Source organism: Hordeum vulgare, chromosome 3H (genome assembly GCF_904849725.1).
Source record: "Hordeum vulgare subsp. vulgare chromosome 3H, MorexV3_pseudomolecules_assembly, whole genome shotgun sequence".
NCBI classification, from domain to species: Eukaryota; Viridiplantae; Streptophyta; class Magnoliopsida; order Poales; family Poaceae; genus Hordeum; species Hordeum vulgare.
This window is the reverse complement of record NC_058520.1, coordinates 585,421,738-585,437,427: the sequence shown is the minus strand read 5'-3', so window position 1 is coordinate 585,437,427 and position 15,690 is coordinate 585,421,738. Positions and strand designations below refer to the sequence as shown.

General features: G+C 43.9%; 1 protein-coding gene across 1 annotated transcript; it reads right to left on the bottom strand.

Annotated features, from left to right (window-relative positions):
• Window positions 1-3,209: 3,209 nt before the first annotated feature.
• Window positions 3,210-4,503, bottom strand: LOC123440805 (polygalacturonase inhibitor-like). Its single transcript, XM_045117351.1, has one exon. The coding sequence runs from the start codon at window positions 4,474-4,476 to the stop codon at window positions 3,466-3,468; it is 1,011 nt and encodes a 336-aa protein (XP_044973286.1). The 5' UTR covers window positions 4,477-4,503; the 3' UTR covers window positions 3,210-3,465.
• Between the last annotated feature and the right edge of the window lie 11,187 nt (window positions 4,504-15,690).

Sequence of the window (15,690 nt, the reverse complement as noted above, 5' to 3'; positions counted from 1 at the left end):
CCCCTTTCACATTTTCATCCAATCCATTTGATCCTCAGTGCTACCCCGCCTGGTTTTCTCCCATAAGCCTTGTTCCTTGTAAAAAAGACTAAGAAATTTTTGGCGCGCCTCGTGATGGAACTGATCTCCGCATAGAAAGCTACTCCATTCGCCCAAAAATATTTATCATAGAAATAGATGTATGTAGATGTATTTTAGTTATAGATACATTTACTTTTATTCATTTTTGCAAAAAGTAATTCCAGACGAAGGGAGTATTAAATAACGGAAAGAAGCTGAACAACGTGCCAGACCTTTGCAATGTTGGTTCGAGTGGGCAAATCACCTAAGCGAATGAACTCAGGAGTTGGGCCCTGACCTCTCTACTAGATTAACAATATAAGGGGCCATGGCTGGTGGAAGGAGAGAAGCAGTGGCGATTTTACCGTACGGGCACCCTGGGCACGTGCCCGGGCTCGACCTTGCCGTTTAAAGGAACTATCGCGAGCTGCTCAAGCCGCCAGAATCGTTAAAAGCGTTGAAAACGCTGACAAATCGTGGAATATACGCTGAAACGGATGAGCATGCTCTGACTGGGCCAGTTTGAGCATTTTCTTGCCTTTGGGGGCTTTCTCACCGCAAGCAGGACCCATTTGCTTGTTTCCTAACATGGGCCATAGACCCCTTGCTCGTGAAACGATTCATAAAGGCTTGTTCGGTTAATCCCATCGAGGAGGGGATTGAAGAGGATTGGAGGGGATTGAGGTGGAATTTGACTTGTAGGGGATTTAATCCCTTCCAATCCCTTCCAAACCCCTTCAATTTTGGAGGAACCGAACAAGCCTTAAGGCGGATAAATCACAAAGGAAGACAACTTCTAAAACACGGTCCAGTTATGCTAGTTCAAATTTCAGAACTGAGCAGCTTTTTTTTCTACGTATATGATCAGATTCTTTGTTAACACGAAGAAATTAGCAAGTGGAGCCACCGTAAGACCCAAGTGATGAACATGAAAATAAACATTGGAGCTTGGACTTTTCACGTGGAGACGTCGAAAGGTTTTGGTTTTGTGCCTAGTGTTTAGCGATTTATTTGAGATGTTCTATGATCTATGAAACAGTAGTGCGAATATTTCACATGATTTTATTCTAAGCATATGATACTTGTGCTGTGTGATAGACCAAAACAAATTTTAGCTTAAGGTGTGCCCAGGCTTTGGCAATTTTCTAGCTCCGCCACTGGAGAGAAGGTAATCGCTAAGGTTACCATCATCATCAACAACCTGTTGAAGTGCATATATAGATTGCCTAGAACCATTTATCAGTTTAGACTTTTGGTTGTACTGGCTAGTGCATGAAGTAACACAATCATGATAATTATTTATCAAGGATGCATGTATTTGGAAAAGAGGGAAGGAGACGATATTGATTTATCGTGTGGTTGTGAAACTAAACGTGTACCACATATTATTGGAGTTTAATTCAGTGATAGATACTAGAGTTTGTCGGGTCTCTCTTGATCTTATCATAACGCAACAAGCCCTGCTACAACCAATGCGCGATGTTACAACCAATGCGCGATGCTACAACCAGCGTAGCCCCTGGTACAACTGGTGTAATCGCTGTTGGAGTTCTTCGAGGCCAGCAACGATGGTCGACGTCGAAACCTGCAACTACCATCGCGTGGAGCTGCAACCGTGAAGACAAAAGCTGCAACCATCGTCGGGTAAAGTTGCAACCACTGACGAGGGAAGCAGAACGCACAAATCGGCGTCATGTTTTTCCTATAATCGATGCCTTTTTCTTCTACAACCGATGCTTGCGGATGCTGGAAGCAGAATGCAGCCGCGCTGGAACCAGCGATGAAGATGGAGCTCAACAGGTGATGGGGATTGTTGGGACCGTTGCCGATGAAGTTGGAACCGGCTGATTATTTTATTTTATTTGTCGCTTCAACCGGTGGAAGCAGGTAGTGTTCAATGATGATGTCTGGTGCCGCGGTGGCTGCAGCCAGCAGTTGTAAAAGTGTGCTGCGGTGACATGGGTGAAGTTGTGACATGGGAGATGACGGCGAGGGATGGTGCACGGTGCACCCGTGGGCTGAGTATGGACGGCGAGGGGCGGCTCGATGCACCTTGTTGCTGCAACCGTCTCGCGGGGATGGTGCGGCGACTTCAAGGTCCGACAAAGGCTCGCAAGGGGCGCTACGACGTTGATGCCGCGGCAGCAGCGACACGAGGGAGAGGGAGGAAAGCGTCCGCACAGGATTGCCAAGGGAGAAGCCGCCTGGTGCAGTGACTAGTAGGCATGGTCTTTTTGTGTGGGCATTGACTGGCCTGGAGGTAGACTACCCAGACCTAGAGGGAGCAATGCTACATCTACGTAAATGTTTACGTACGTTTACGTGATAGTCTGATTTGGCAATAACTGATTGAATTAAGAGGAGGATGAGGCCCACCCATCCCTGAAAATCCGGGGGGGGGGGGGGGGGGGGACATGTTTAGATTAGTTGAAAGGTTTAGTAAACTTATGTAGGTTTTAGTAGGTCTAGCATTTCCGACCTAGAGGTTAGGGAAGTCCGGATCTAACGGCTGTGTGCCGAGCGGATTAAATTTGGGCCGGCCAGCCGGCGCCTAGGGGACATCTTTTCATGTTGCCGTTTTAAAATGAGAGAAAGTTTTAATTTGCATCATTGATCTAACCCAAAAACACCAAAAATGCTACACTTAGGCCATCTTCAATGGTCGTATGATCATCGTTGGTAAAATTGTCACATAGATGATTTTGATGACATGCCACATAATAAAAGAAGAGAGAGAATGAAATCGTATGAACTTGAAGCAACGGTTCACGCACAAGCTCCGAGGCAAGCAGGGTTATTTCTTCACTATTTAGTGGGCCCGCTTAGTTATTTTACATACGATTACCATACACTCCATTGAAGAGCTTGTATGATGTGTGATGTGGACACTTATACCAACAATTAAACATACGGACTGTTGAAGATGCTCTTACGGGCAAGATACGCATGAAACTTACGGATTGCTGCCGTTTAGCCAATCCCTCTGCCCCGCTGATTTCAAGGATGGGCCCTCATGCCCCAAGTTTTCAGTAAAACATGGACAGCTGAGTCCGTAAGTTACTTTCCGTAGCTTCCGTCCGTAAATCTAGCAAAGCTCCAAGAACACATCAGAAAAGAAGTAAATAAAAAAATTATAATGTAAAACTGAATTTTGACCGTGGTAAAACAATCTAGGATCTTTCTACTACTACACCAGATAACTGGTGATTTCCACTGATAAATCTAAGTCAGACAGTTAAAACAGCGGAAATACCAAAGCAGGCCGACAACTTTACCTCTCTATATCTAATCATTTTTACTTTATTTCAGCACAACTCTTAATCCAGAGACATGAATACAGCCGAATTGGTCGACACATGAATACCAGCGTCTCGTTATTCTGTCAAAACCCACAAGATAATCCATCTAGTTCTTGCAGGGAGGGAGGGGAGCACCGCAGAGGCACTTGTTGTGCTGGAAGTTGTAGAGATCGAACCTCGCCATGTTCCCGCCGGTGGGCACGGCGCCGCAGAGCCTGTTGTAGCTGACGTTGAACGCCAGCAGGTTGGCCACGTCCGCGACCTGCGCCGGGATGCTGCCATGGATGGCATTGTGGCTCAGGTCCAGGTGGAAGAGCTTCTCCGGGAGCACCACCACGCCTGACAGGTCGAAGTCGAAGGCGTTGCGGGACAGGTCGATGTACTGCAGCTCCTTCCCACGGCCGAAGAGGCCCGACGCGTCGCCGGTCAGGGCGTTGCGCGAGAGGTCGAGGTGCGTGAAGTTCACGGCGGCGAACTCGGCCGGGATGGCCCCGGTGAGGTTGTTGTGCGACACGTCGAGGTAGACGTCCCGGCCCGCGGACTCGCCGAGGAACATGTTGGGGATGGCCCCGGTGAGGCGGTTGCGGCTGAGGGTGATGCCGGGGATTGTCCCCAGCGACACCGGGATGGCGCCGCTGAGCGAGTTGAAGGAGAGGTTGAGCTGGGCGAGCTTCTTGAGCGCGCCCAGGGAGGACGGCACGGGGCCGGACACCCCCGTCCATGAGATTTCGAGCCTGGAGAGGTTGGAGAGCTTGCCTATCTCCGGCGGTATGGGGCCAGACAGCCCCGGGAGGTGGTGCAGGAAGAGGTCCTGCAGGTGGGTGAGGCCGGCGATGGCGCTGGGGATTGTGCCGGTGAAGTCGGGGTCCTGGAAGACGGAGAAGCCCACGATGCGCCCGGTGGAGCGGTCGCAGGCGACGGCGAACCAGTCGCAGCAGGGTGTGTCGGGTGTCCATGACGAGGACCAGGACTCCGGGAAGGAGAGCAGCACCGCCTTGTCGTCAGGGTGGCAATCCTTGTAAGTGAGCTCTCTAGAGGGCTCGGCGTTGGCTCCGCCGGCGAGGACAGAGAAGAGGAAGAGGAGCAGCAGCAGGGCGTGTGGGTGCATCCTCATCATGTCGGCTGTGTGTGGCTTTGATGTGATATGAGTAGACTTCGGTGTGCTGCGCCCTACGTACTGTACGTCATGCATGGTGCATGGGAGTATATGTAAAGATTCATCGTTGCACTCGGACCACACCTACTGAGCATGCATTGAAGAAGATATATATTGGAGAGCTATCTAACTAGTCAAAGAAGAAGACCAACCAAGGAACCATGGATCCACCAAGAAGATGAGCTGAGGATAAGATGCATCTACAGGCTACAGCTAGCTTAAAACCCTCACAGGCGATGTGTTTGGCCAAGTAGCACTGCCGACTGGTCACTGGGCGGCTGGTCAAACATGCAGCACATTTGCTGCCTTGTTGACAATTCATCAGAACGTTAGCATCCAGCCCACATGCCGTTAGTAGCGACAGGAACATCATCACCAAGACACCAACAAGCTAGACACCAATTCAGCGTGTTTCTTTGTGTCATGCATGTATGTGTGACAGGGAAAATTTCGGATGCTTACTAAAATTGTGCATTTTCTATGGTATAGAAAGAATCATTTTGGTTCAATGTCGGCTTGTGCAATTTTGCCCTTTAGTTGTTTTACCCTTTTTCTTTTGAAAGTACGTATGCTTCAAAATTTGTGAATACAATTATTTTATATTTAGGCCAATTAAATGATTAGACAATTAGCAGATTCCTTAGAATATTCTGCTAATTAGACATTCCTTGGAATATTTTGTAAATGTTCATATTCATTATTCTGTATAATATAAGCTGCAAGTGTATAGTTTTATGTATTCATTAAACATTTATCTAATAAACTTTTTAAATGTATGTATTTACTAAACATTTTTATATAATATATAGTTGTATATTTAAATATTTTTATTTACTAATCATGATAGTTATTTATAATATTTATAACACGCTAACATTTGAACATTTTTTTATTACTTACTTTTACATATTTTCTGAGGATTACTTAGTTTTACAATTATCCTAAAATAACAAGTGCGTGCTAAATGAGCCACACTATTTACAACTCATTTAGGCCCCACATCCGTCCAGCTTATAGAAACATAGTGCCCGGCCTTAAGGATAAGACCCTTACAAAAGTACAAGAAGAAACAAATAAAGAAAGAAAGAGGGGGCAACAGAATAGTGACACAACACCACCTTCGAGAGTATAAGGCCAACTATGACCTATCTCACGATGCAACACGGCAAGATAGCTAAGCTGGTCTTGGGCGGCGTTCCTGTTTGCTTCCCTCAGCTATGCGCACTACCTAAGGCCTTGTTCGGTTACACCTCTTTTCAAGAGGATTGGAGGGGGTTAAGGTGGATTTTGACTTGTAGTGGATTATATCCACCTCAATCCCTGTCAAACCCCTTTTAAATCTCTGCCAACCGAACAAGGCCTAAGGAGGTTGAAGATGAGAATGTCCAATTGACCCTGGTCTTGATGTTTCCCAGCGACTTCCGGAGTTGCAGAAAGATGGTGTTCTTGTATATGAGGTATGCCGACTGCTTGAACACGACCGCCTTGATCAATGCTTTGTTGGAACGCTTCAAAGCACCCAGGTGAGAGCCTCAACCCCAACCCAAGCAAGGCTAGCATCCCGGGGCGAGAGGTTCTTAATAAGCTTGAGGATACATCATCAGAAACTTAAGGTTGATGATAAACCTAAACCCTTTATCAAAATTTATCTTTAGACCAAACATCGCTTCGAAACACATCAGCAAAAACTTAAGGTTGATGATATCTCCTTCATTGTAGCGAATTATCACTAAAGTATCGTCTGCATATTGCAAATGGGTGAGGCCATCCTGAGCAATTCTAGTTGCCACACCCTGCAAATGACCTTCCTCCTTGATTCCGTCAACCATAGCCGGCAAAGCATCGACGATAACATTGAAGAGAAGAGGAGAAATAGGGTCACCTTGGCGTATCTCTCTAGCGTTGGGGAAGAATGGACCCACTTTTCCGTTAATGTTGATGGTCGTGTGTCCACCACAGACCAATTGCATGATCCAATTAACCAACATAGGGTCAAAACCCTTCTTGTGAAGAACTCCCAACGCACCTTGTCGTATGCCTTCTTGAAGTCTAATTTTAGGATGAACACTTTCTAATTGGAGGTTTTCAGCTCGTGGATCACTTCATGCAAGACCGTGATACCATCAAGGATAATGCGGTATTTCATGAAAGCCGTTTGGCTATGGTTAATCACCTTATGAGCCAAAGGGACAATGCAAGCGACAAAACCTTTCGCAAGCAGGCAAAAACTCACATTGATCAACCTGATAGTTCGGAACTGGCGAACGTTTTCACCACCCACGATTTTTGGAAGGAGGTTTAGCCTTGTGATGCGCACAAAACCGACACAAAAGTCGTTTGCAATTTGAAGCATCTGCGGCCCCACCAGTTGCCATAAACGCTTGTAGAACGTTCTAGGGAAGTCGTGCGGACCCGGGAAAGTGTTAAATCGCATGACACTTAAACATGTCTAAATTTCCTCCAGTGTGAACGGGGAAATCAACCAGTCATTGTCTGCCAAAAAAAACCCTATACTCTTGCCCCCAAGCTTGGGCCGAGATGGGCACCCCTCCACCATTACTTCTGCCATGAAGCTCACGGTAAAAGCCATAGATGTGTTCTCTAAGGGGGTCCTCCCCAGAGCTTAGATACGATCGAAGTCCCCCAACGAAGCAAGCGAATGGTACATCTTCTTTTACGGCTGTTGACGACATCAGGAAAAAACTCCGTACTAGCATCGCCTTCCAAAATCCATTTTTGGGTTCCTCTTTGTTGCCAATAAATTTCTTCACAACAATTGATGAATGTAAGCAGTGACGGACCTAGCGCTATGGAGCAGGATGGGCCAACAACGTAATTATGCATGTAATTTTACTTTTTCTTTTTCTTTTTAAGATTTTTTGCTATGGTATAAATGTCAATTTCTAATCTCATGGTGGGCCGTGGACCACCTTGACCATCCACTACCTCCGTCACTGAACGTAAGCTCCCTCTCAAGCTCATAGCGCCTAATTTCTAAAAATCTCGCGGCAACGTGTCTGTATTTTACTGCTTATCCAGGAATGTATGTAACCCGGGAGCAAAAACTCTACTACTCATGCTTAAGAAAACCTTTTTTTTTTGGAGAAGGACGCGTAAGAAAATTTGAGTCGTCAAATATATAATGTCCCGCCTGTGCATACATGTTTTCTTTTGAGAAAAAGCAAAGCTTTATCAACGACGCTCGGGCATGTCGCCCAACACGCAAGCAACCACATTGGGCGGTACAATCGAGTCCCACTCGACACACATATTAGGGGAGCATTTACCAATTTGAGCTAACTCATGCACAGTTGTATTAAGGGTTCGTCTACACACACTAACGCTCCACTTGGCGAACCACATCTTCAGCTCAAACTTCAGGTCTTCGATTATAGCTGCATAGGGCGAAGTGTCAACGCGGCGGATGTTCATGGCGTGAGCTAGCAGCTCGTCTGTTTCAATTCAAGATTAGATGTTGTCGTCATGCCCTTGGGTGTCGCGCGCCGCAACCCCCACCCACTAAGAGCATGGTTAATAGTATAGCCAACTGCTGGCTATAAGCAGTCTTATAACCCATCTTATAATTAGCTTGTCCAATAGTTAGCTATAAAAGAGTATTATTTTTATCATATAATGGCTCATCTTTCATTCTCACAAAGCAACTAGGAGCACGTGCAAGAGCTGGCTCTTCACGAAGAGTCCGTTTCCCTTCTCTCTCCCCTTCTTTCATCTAACTCAGTAAAAATATAATATTTTAATTCTTACAATCTGCTGACTGTACGTTATTGTACTTGCTCTAAAGGAGCTATCCGGGCACACATGTTGATGCATGACAGTTGTATGGCTAATTTGCAGAGTCTGGGCACCAACGTACGGTGGTTGGTTTGTCAAATTTGATTGCGTATGCAGTGACGGGATTACTCCAGTAGAGCAAATGCAGGGGTCACACGCTTTCAGACGCCATATCAGGTGTGCTAATCAAATGCTACTCCTACATAGTACTTCCTCCCCATGAAATTAATGATCGCATAAATTAATAAAAATAAATATATACCTAAAATTAAAATACATTCATTTTTATAACAAATATTTCTGGACAGAGGAAATATATATTTCGAAGTTAACTGGGCAAAAGTAGAGGTAGCTCTCGTATATCGTCAGAGCATTGTTGTATTCCGCCGACGGTTAATTGTCGCTGATTGCATCATACTAGATGCTAATTAAAGTTAAGTGTCTATCAACACTCGCGTCACGCCTTTGTTTATGTTGGGTAATGATCGGTGTCACATGCTTACAAAATCAGAAGACTGAAAAGCGTAGACCTAAACAATGATAATTTTATGCTGGGCAAACCTGGGGACTTGCTTGTTAAGCTTTCTCAGTCGACCTATCAAAAAACAAACAAGTTTCCGGATCAAGACAAGGAAGTAGAAGCCAAGTCATCTGACCTTGTCACTATCAGCACCTACAGTTAATCTCTTCGACCAAATTAAGCAATGCACACCAAATTTCTTGACGCCTGCCATCTGCGTGCGTGTGCAATTACAGAGAAGATGATGGTGAGCTAGACGGGACCAATATGTGCATGCCTAAAGTCTGTTGTTCTTGCATAAGGATTGTGAATTTTGTAATAGAGATAGTTGTCTGTTGGACCGGTGAAGAGGTTGGGAAACTTGTATAAGGAAAATGTATATGCCCTAAAATGAAAAACCAAATCGTCACCCGTGCAAAAGAAAAATAGAAAAAACACCAAAGTATCAAGAGTTTGGGTTCCCAAGCGGCAACGATGGTTTAATAAGTATTTCATTCATCTTATAGTATAATAGCATTTTTATACTACATTAATATCAAAAATGCTCATATATTATGGGATGGAGGTTTATTTTGATCCATCAATTTCATCGGGTTACTTATAAAAAGAACTGCCTGGTTTAAAGTTCGTCTAAAATTAGTTTAAAACTTGGCTCGAAATTGCAAACTTAATATTATGGGATGGAATTTTTTTCGGTAACACATCAGTTTTGGACCTCACCCAAATTTTGGAGGGGGCTTGAAATTGCAAACTTACCTGATTTGATCCATCAATTTTACCGGATTATTTTAAAAAAACTGGCTTTATTTGAAGTTCTTCTAAAATCAGTTTATATCTGACTCGAAATTGCAAACTTACAAATACTTCGGCACCCCACCAAAATCTCAGACCAAGTTTTGTCCAAATTTTATTGTATGTTTAGCTCTCTGCAACGCTAAAGATTACAGAGATGGCCCAGTTTTAGTACGAACCACGAGCGATAACAATAATATTACACATATACTCCTACATAACAAGACAAAGTTATTAGAAAAACACATCACATTGCTGCTCGTATAATCTCCCGACCCTCGCAAATAAACTAACAAATAAACAAAGCAGTACATAAACCCAAGTGGTAATGTAACGTGGAATACGAAGGAAAAAAAAAGTAGGAAATGGCAGAGCACTACACGTCACGCATCACACACAGTACAGGGAACAGATTAACCAAAGTAATTAAACGACCAAATCAACCAGGCGCCGGCCGGCGGTACGTACGTCGATCTAGAATCGGTTCAGGAGGCCCTTGAACCAGTTCCTCACCCCGTGGTGGTGGTGGTGGTGGCTGTGGCGGCGGCCGCCATGGCTGAAGCTCCTTCTCACGATCGCCTCGCCAAGCTTCCTAGCCAGTTCTTCCACCTCGTCGACCTCGTTCTCGCTGTCATGCGCGTGGTGGTGGTGGAAACGTCGGAACAGCTTCATCTTCAGGCCTTCGTCCTTGTCCTGCCGGTGGCCGTCCTCCTCCTCCTCCTCCGCGTCCTGCTCGTGGTGGTGGCGAAGATGGTGGCGGTGGTGGAAGCGTGCGAGCAGGTCCATGTTCGTGCCTTCATCCTTGTCCTGCTCGTGGTCGTCGTGCTCCTCCTCGTCCTGCTGCTCGTGGTGGCGGTGGTGGAAGCGGATGCCGTGGCGGAACCTCCTCAGCATCTCCACCTTCCACGCCTTCGCTGCTTCCTCCTCGCCATGAAACGGCTTCTGCTCGGCGTCGGTGTCTGGGCGTGCGTCGGGGTCCGGCTCCGCGACCGCCTCCAGCTCAGCATCCCTGGGCTCTTCCTCTTCCCCGCCGGCAAGCTCGGTGGGCACGACGTCGAAGGCGGGATGGTCGCGGACCTCACCCGGGCCGGAGAACGCGCCGCGGTGGTGCGCCCACCAGAGGTGACGGTGGAGGTGGCAGGGGCGGCGGTGGGAGGGGAGCCGGAGGACGCCCTCGTCCACGGCGACGGCCGGGGTGAGCAGAGCCGGAAGGGTCACCTCAGCAGCGGCATCGGACTGATCATCTTGGGTGAGGAGGACGGCGTTGGGTGGGCCCTGGTCGTCGGAGGTGGTTTCAAGGACGCGGCAGCTAGCGACGGCCAGGAGGGAGAGGAGGAGCACGGCGAGGGTGGCAAGACGGGCCATTGTAGGAGGCTGGAGGCACACAAGGTTTGAGGCTCTGAGCTGGAGTGAGACGGGAGCGGACCGGGGCATTTGTAGATGGAGGTGAATCGCCCATTTCGTCAATGGTCGTTGGCTTGAAATTAAAATTTCAGGGTGTGACGTGATAAGTTTTGATATCAAGGTTAGCTCTTAAGTAGCTGTAGGCGTTCACATGGTTTTGACTTTCAGTTCAGAAAAAATTACAGCACCAACCGAAATTACTGAAATTCAGTTTGCATTTCGGCTAAACGACCAAAATATTCACTTGAAATAAATATTTGAAAATTTTGAAAAGTATTTTGAAAAATATTTGATTTCTCGTGTACTACTGAAATTGCTGAAATATTTTGGTCGAAACGTAATATTTCAGTGTCTACTGAAATTAATGAAATTCAATGAACTTCATTGAAATCTCATTGAAAATGAAAACCATGGACGTTCATTAACTTATTATATAATCCCTTCATTTTTAAATATAACACTGTCTAGTGATTTTAATATAAAATATATATGAATGTATGTAGACATATTTTAAAGTATAGAACTACTTATTTTTTAAAATTTATAAACGGTTTATATTTATCAAAAAAACATTTCTCCCTGTTTTATATATATACATCATTGATCATCAACAACCCGATAAAATAGGTTATATTTAGAAATGGATGAAACGCACGCCCACGGGCGGCCGCCCCTCCTACCCTACATCCTATGCTAGGGTTTCTTCTACCTCTTGCCGGTTCCGTCGTCGGCCTATCACGTCTCCTGTGGTCTTAGGGCCATGGAGGCTTGGTGGATCCTCGCCTTTGCTGTCGGGGGGGGGGGGGGGGGGCGGCTCCGTTTTCTGTTGCTCTTTTGAATTTTGTTAGGATTTGTGTCCTATTCAGATATGCGAGGCGGGGTGACTCTTTACAAATGAAATAAGGTCTTTACCGCCTAGCCCATGTTCCGGTTGTGTTTCTAGCATCCTCGAAGGGCGCGTGGAGGTTTGTCTTCGGTGGATCCACATGGTTCCAGTGTTCATTCATCTTTGTTCGTGTGTCTACAAGTTGGATACCATCGATCTACGATCCTCTCCATTTACATCCGTTGTAGTTCTGGTGTGCTGGTCCTATGTGGCCTTAGCACGACGACTTCCCGACTGTTTATTACCACAAAGTTTGTCCGGCTCCAAAGATGGAGGGGCGATAATTGATGAATAGATTGAAAATTGTCCCACTTCAGTGCTTATAGTCGTCACTAGGTGGTTTACGGACTTGAATGTAATTTTTACTTCGGGTCTGGTGTTCTTTGTACTATCCTGATAATTGATTAATAGATTGAAAATTTTCATCGCAAAAAAAAGATGAAGTGGATGAAGTACTTGTATCAGCGACGCTTCCCTCCACTAATGGGGACAGGGCCTTTAGTCCCGGTTGGTGAACCGGGACTAAAGGGCCTAACCTTTGAATTATTTGACAATTTAATCTCTAATCACCCATCCTCACTGCTCTAGCGTGGATCACTCATTTCAAATCGTCTAACTTCCCGGCCGATCAACCATCCTTTCACTACTTCAGCCCGAGCACGCTTAACTTTCTGATTCTATCGCCCCTAGTTGCCAAGTGTGCACTTGTTGTTTTCCTGACAATAGTAAGCTATCAATCCTAAACAACTTGGGTCTTGATGTCATGTCACACGATTTAATTTTTTGAATTACAAACAATTATTAAAATCAACTTAATAAGTAACAATAATAGTGAATTTCAATGAAAACAGCCTAATATTTTTAAATAAAATTATTATTATTATTATTTTTTGAAATAACTTTTTTTCCATTTGGAATTTTGAGTATGTGAGAAAACTTCACCGGGCAAGCCCGGGTGAAATCAGGTACCAATTTTTTCGAGTTTTTTTATATATTAATTTTTTTTAACGTCGTATGCAAAAGTTATGGCCGTTTATTTTTTTTCCTGTTTTTCCAAAAACGGTCAAAATTCATATCTCAAAATTTCTATACCGACTAGACACTAAAACCTAACAACGTCTCAAAGGATTTTATTTTTTGAAGATTTTATCATTTTTTTATTTTCTACAAAACTCAAAGTATCAAGGTTTCAGACGAAAACCCATCTGCTACAAAGGCATTTTTTTAAAATTAATTGAACTATAGATTTTTTTTGTGCATTAAATATGCACCATACTACAACATGTTAAAATCTAGAGAAAGAACTAACTAAAAATAATAAAAAACAACAATTAAATGACTAAAACAACTATATAAGCAAAACAATATTTATTTAATTAAAATCCTAATTTAAATTATTCTAAAAATAACCAAATAAATCTTACTGTGACAACAATCTAACACATGAGTGGGAGCAAAAATAATTAAATTAAAAACTATTTGTAAACTCCAGTTATTCAAAAACTGGGTTTGAAGCAAATTTAAACAAATTCAAATTTAAACCATTCAAATTTGAAAACTAATGGCGCAAACAGAAACTAGACAAAATTTTGAATCTAATGCAAAAAGAATCAATCAAAAACATCAAATATCCTAAAAGATATAAGCAATTTAAAACAGAAACTACAAACAAGAATTTAAAAACAGAAAAAAAAAAAAACTGAACACCTTTAGTCCCGGTTCGTGTCACGAACCGGGACTAAAGGTATACCCTTTAGTCCCGGTTCAAGACACCAACCGGGACTAAATCCTCCAAACCCTTTAGTCCCGGTTCGAGACACGAACCGGGACTAAAGGTCCAAGACACGAACCGGGACTAAATCCTCCAAACCCTTTAGTCCCGGTTCGAGACACAAACCGGGACTAAAGGCTCCTTACGAGCCGGGACCAAAGCCTCGTGCGATTTGGGGCGACGTGGCCGGGCCTTTAGTCCCGGCCCAGAGGCAGGCCGGGACTAAAGGGTTCAGGCCAAAGGCCCTTTTTTCTACTAGTGCTCAACAATAAAATTAATCGGTGATGCCATATATGCTACATGTGCATGCATACTTTCTTACTCTTCCAAACAATGGAACTGGAAGCTATATTTTTCTTAACTGCATACTCGCTCCGTCCACGAATAAATGTATATTTAGTTTCAAAATTTGTCCATCAAAAAGTGTACATCTATCTTCTCAATGCACTATAAAGTAGAAAAGAAAATGCTTCTCTCTCATCACACGGTAATCAAGACCAATAACATTTAACACATGGTCTCCTTACTTTCTACATGCGCTTAGCTCATTGGATGTAAAGTAATTAAAGATGAGAGAGATGATATCTTGCATCTTTTCAATGCAGTTATTTACTTCACTCCATAATTCGTCTTAAAATTTCTATATGCACACTTATTCACGGACGGAGGAAGTATATATAATGAGACGCCGATATAGCAAAAAAAAATAGAAATTGCAGTGCATCATCGCACCCTTCCGTCCGACGAGTCCATTAGTTGTCTAGCGTCGAGAGACGAAGAAGACCGGCCGGGTTCAATTGCGTAGGCAGTGACGTGAATCATCTCACCATCTTTGAATAAAGAAAATGAGTCCAAGATTTAGCTACGCTAGCTAGCTAAGCAAAGCCTGGTTAAGTACTCAAGTATGTGGACGTGGCGTGTGCCATCTTTGCTCCTGCATCTATGCCGACCTCGGTCCTAATCAAGCTGCTTTACACTAATCTAGTACTCCCTTCGTTTTTAAATATAAGTTTTTTAAAAAATTTTAATAAAAAAACTACATTCGAATGTATACAGACATATTTTAAAATATAGATTCATTGACGGCTCCTAAATTCGTCAATCACTTTAACAGTTGTAAAACATACAGTATACATGTCGAGGTTGCCATGGCAAAAGAAGAGGTAGCTCCCGTATATCGTCAGAGCACCGTTGCATTCCACCGATGGATAATTGTCGCCGATTGCATCATCGATGCCAAAACTAAAGTTGAGCGCCCATCAACACTCGCGTCACGCCTTTGTTTATGTTGCGTAATGATCGGTGTCAGATGCTTACAAATCAGAAGACTGGACAGTGTAGACCTAAACAATGATGATGCACGTACGTGATGTGTAATTTCAGGCATCTTCCTCTTCCCTTTTAATACTTCGGGCAAACTTAGAGACTTGCTTGTTAAGCTTTCTCAGTCGACCTATCAGAAAACAAAAAAGTTCTCAGATCAAGACAAGGAAGGAGAAGCCAAGCTATCTGACCTTGTCACTATCAGCGGGGGAGTGAATGTGATCTGCACGTACAATTAACTCTTTAACCAAATTAAGCAATGCACACCAAATTTCTTGACGCCTGCCATCTGCATACGTGTGCAATTACAGAGAAGATGATGGTGAGCTAGACGGGACCAATATGTGCAGGCCTAAAGTCTGTTGTTCTTGCATAAGGATTGTGAATTTTGTAATAGAAATAGTTGTGTGTTGAACCGGTGAAGAGGTTGGGAAAATTGTATAAGGAATATGTATATGCCCTAAAATGAGAAACCAAATCGTCTCCCGTGCAAAAGAAAAATAGAAAAAACGGCAACGTTGGTTTAATAAGTATTTCATTCGTCTTATAACATAATACTTCCTTTGTTTCAAAATAATTGTCTCAACTTTGTACTAGAGCTATTATAAAATTATACTAAGTTTAAGACACTTATTTTAGGACGGAAGGAGTAGCACTTTTTATACTACATTAATATCAAAAACGCTC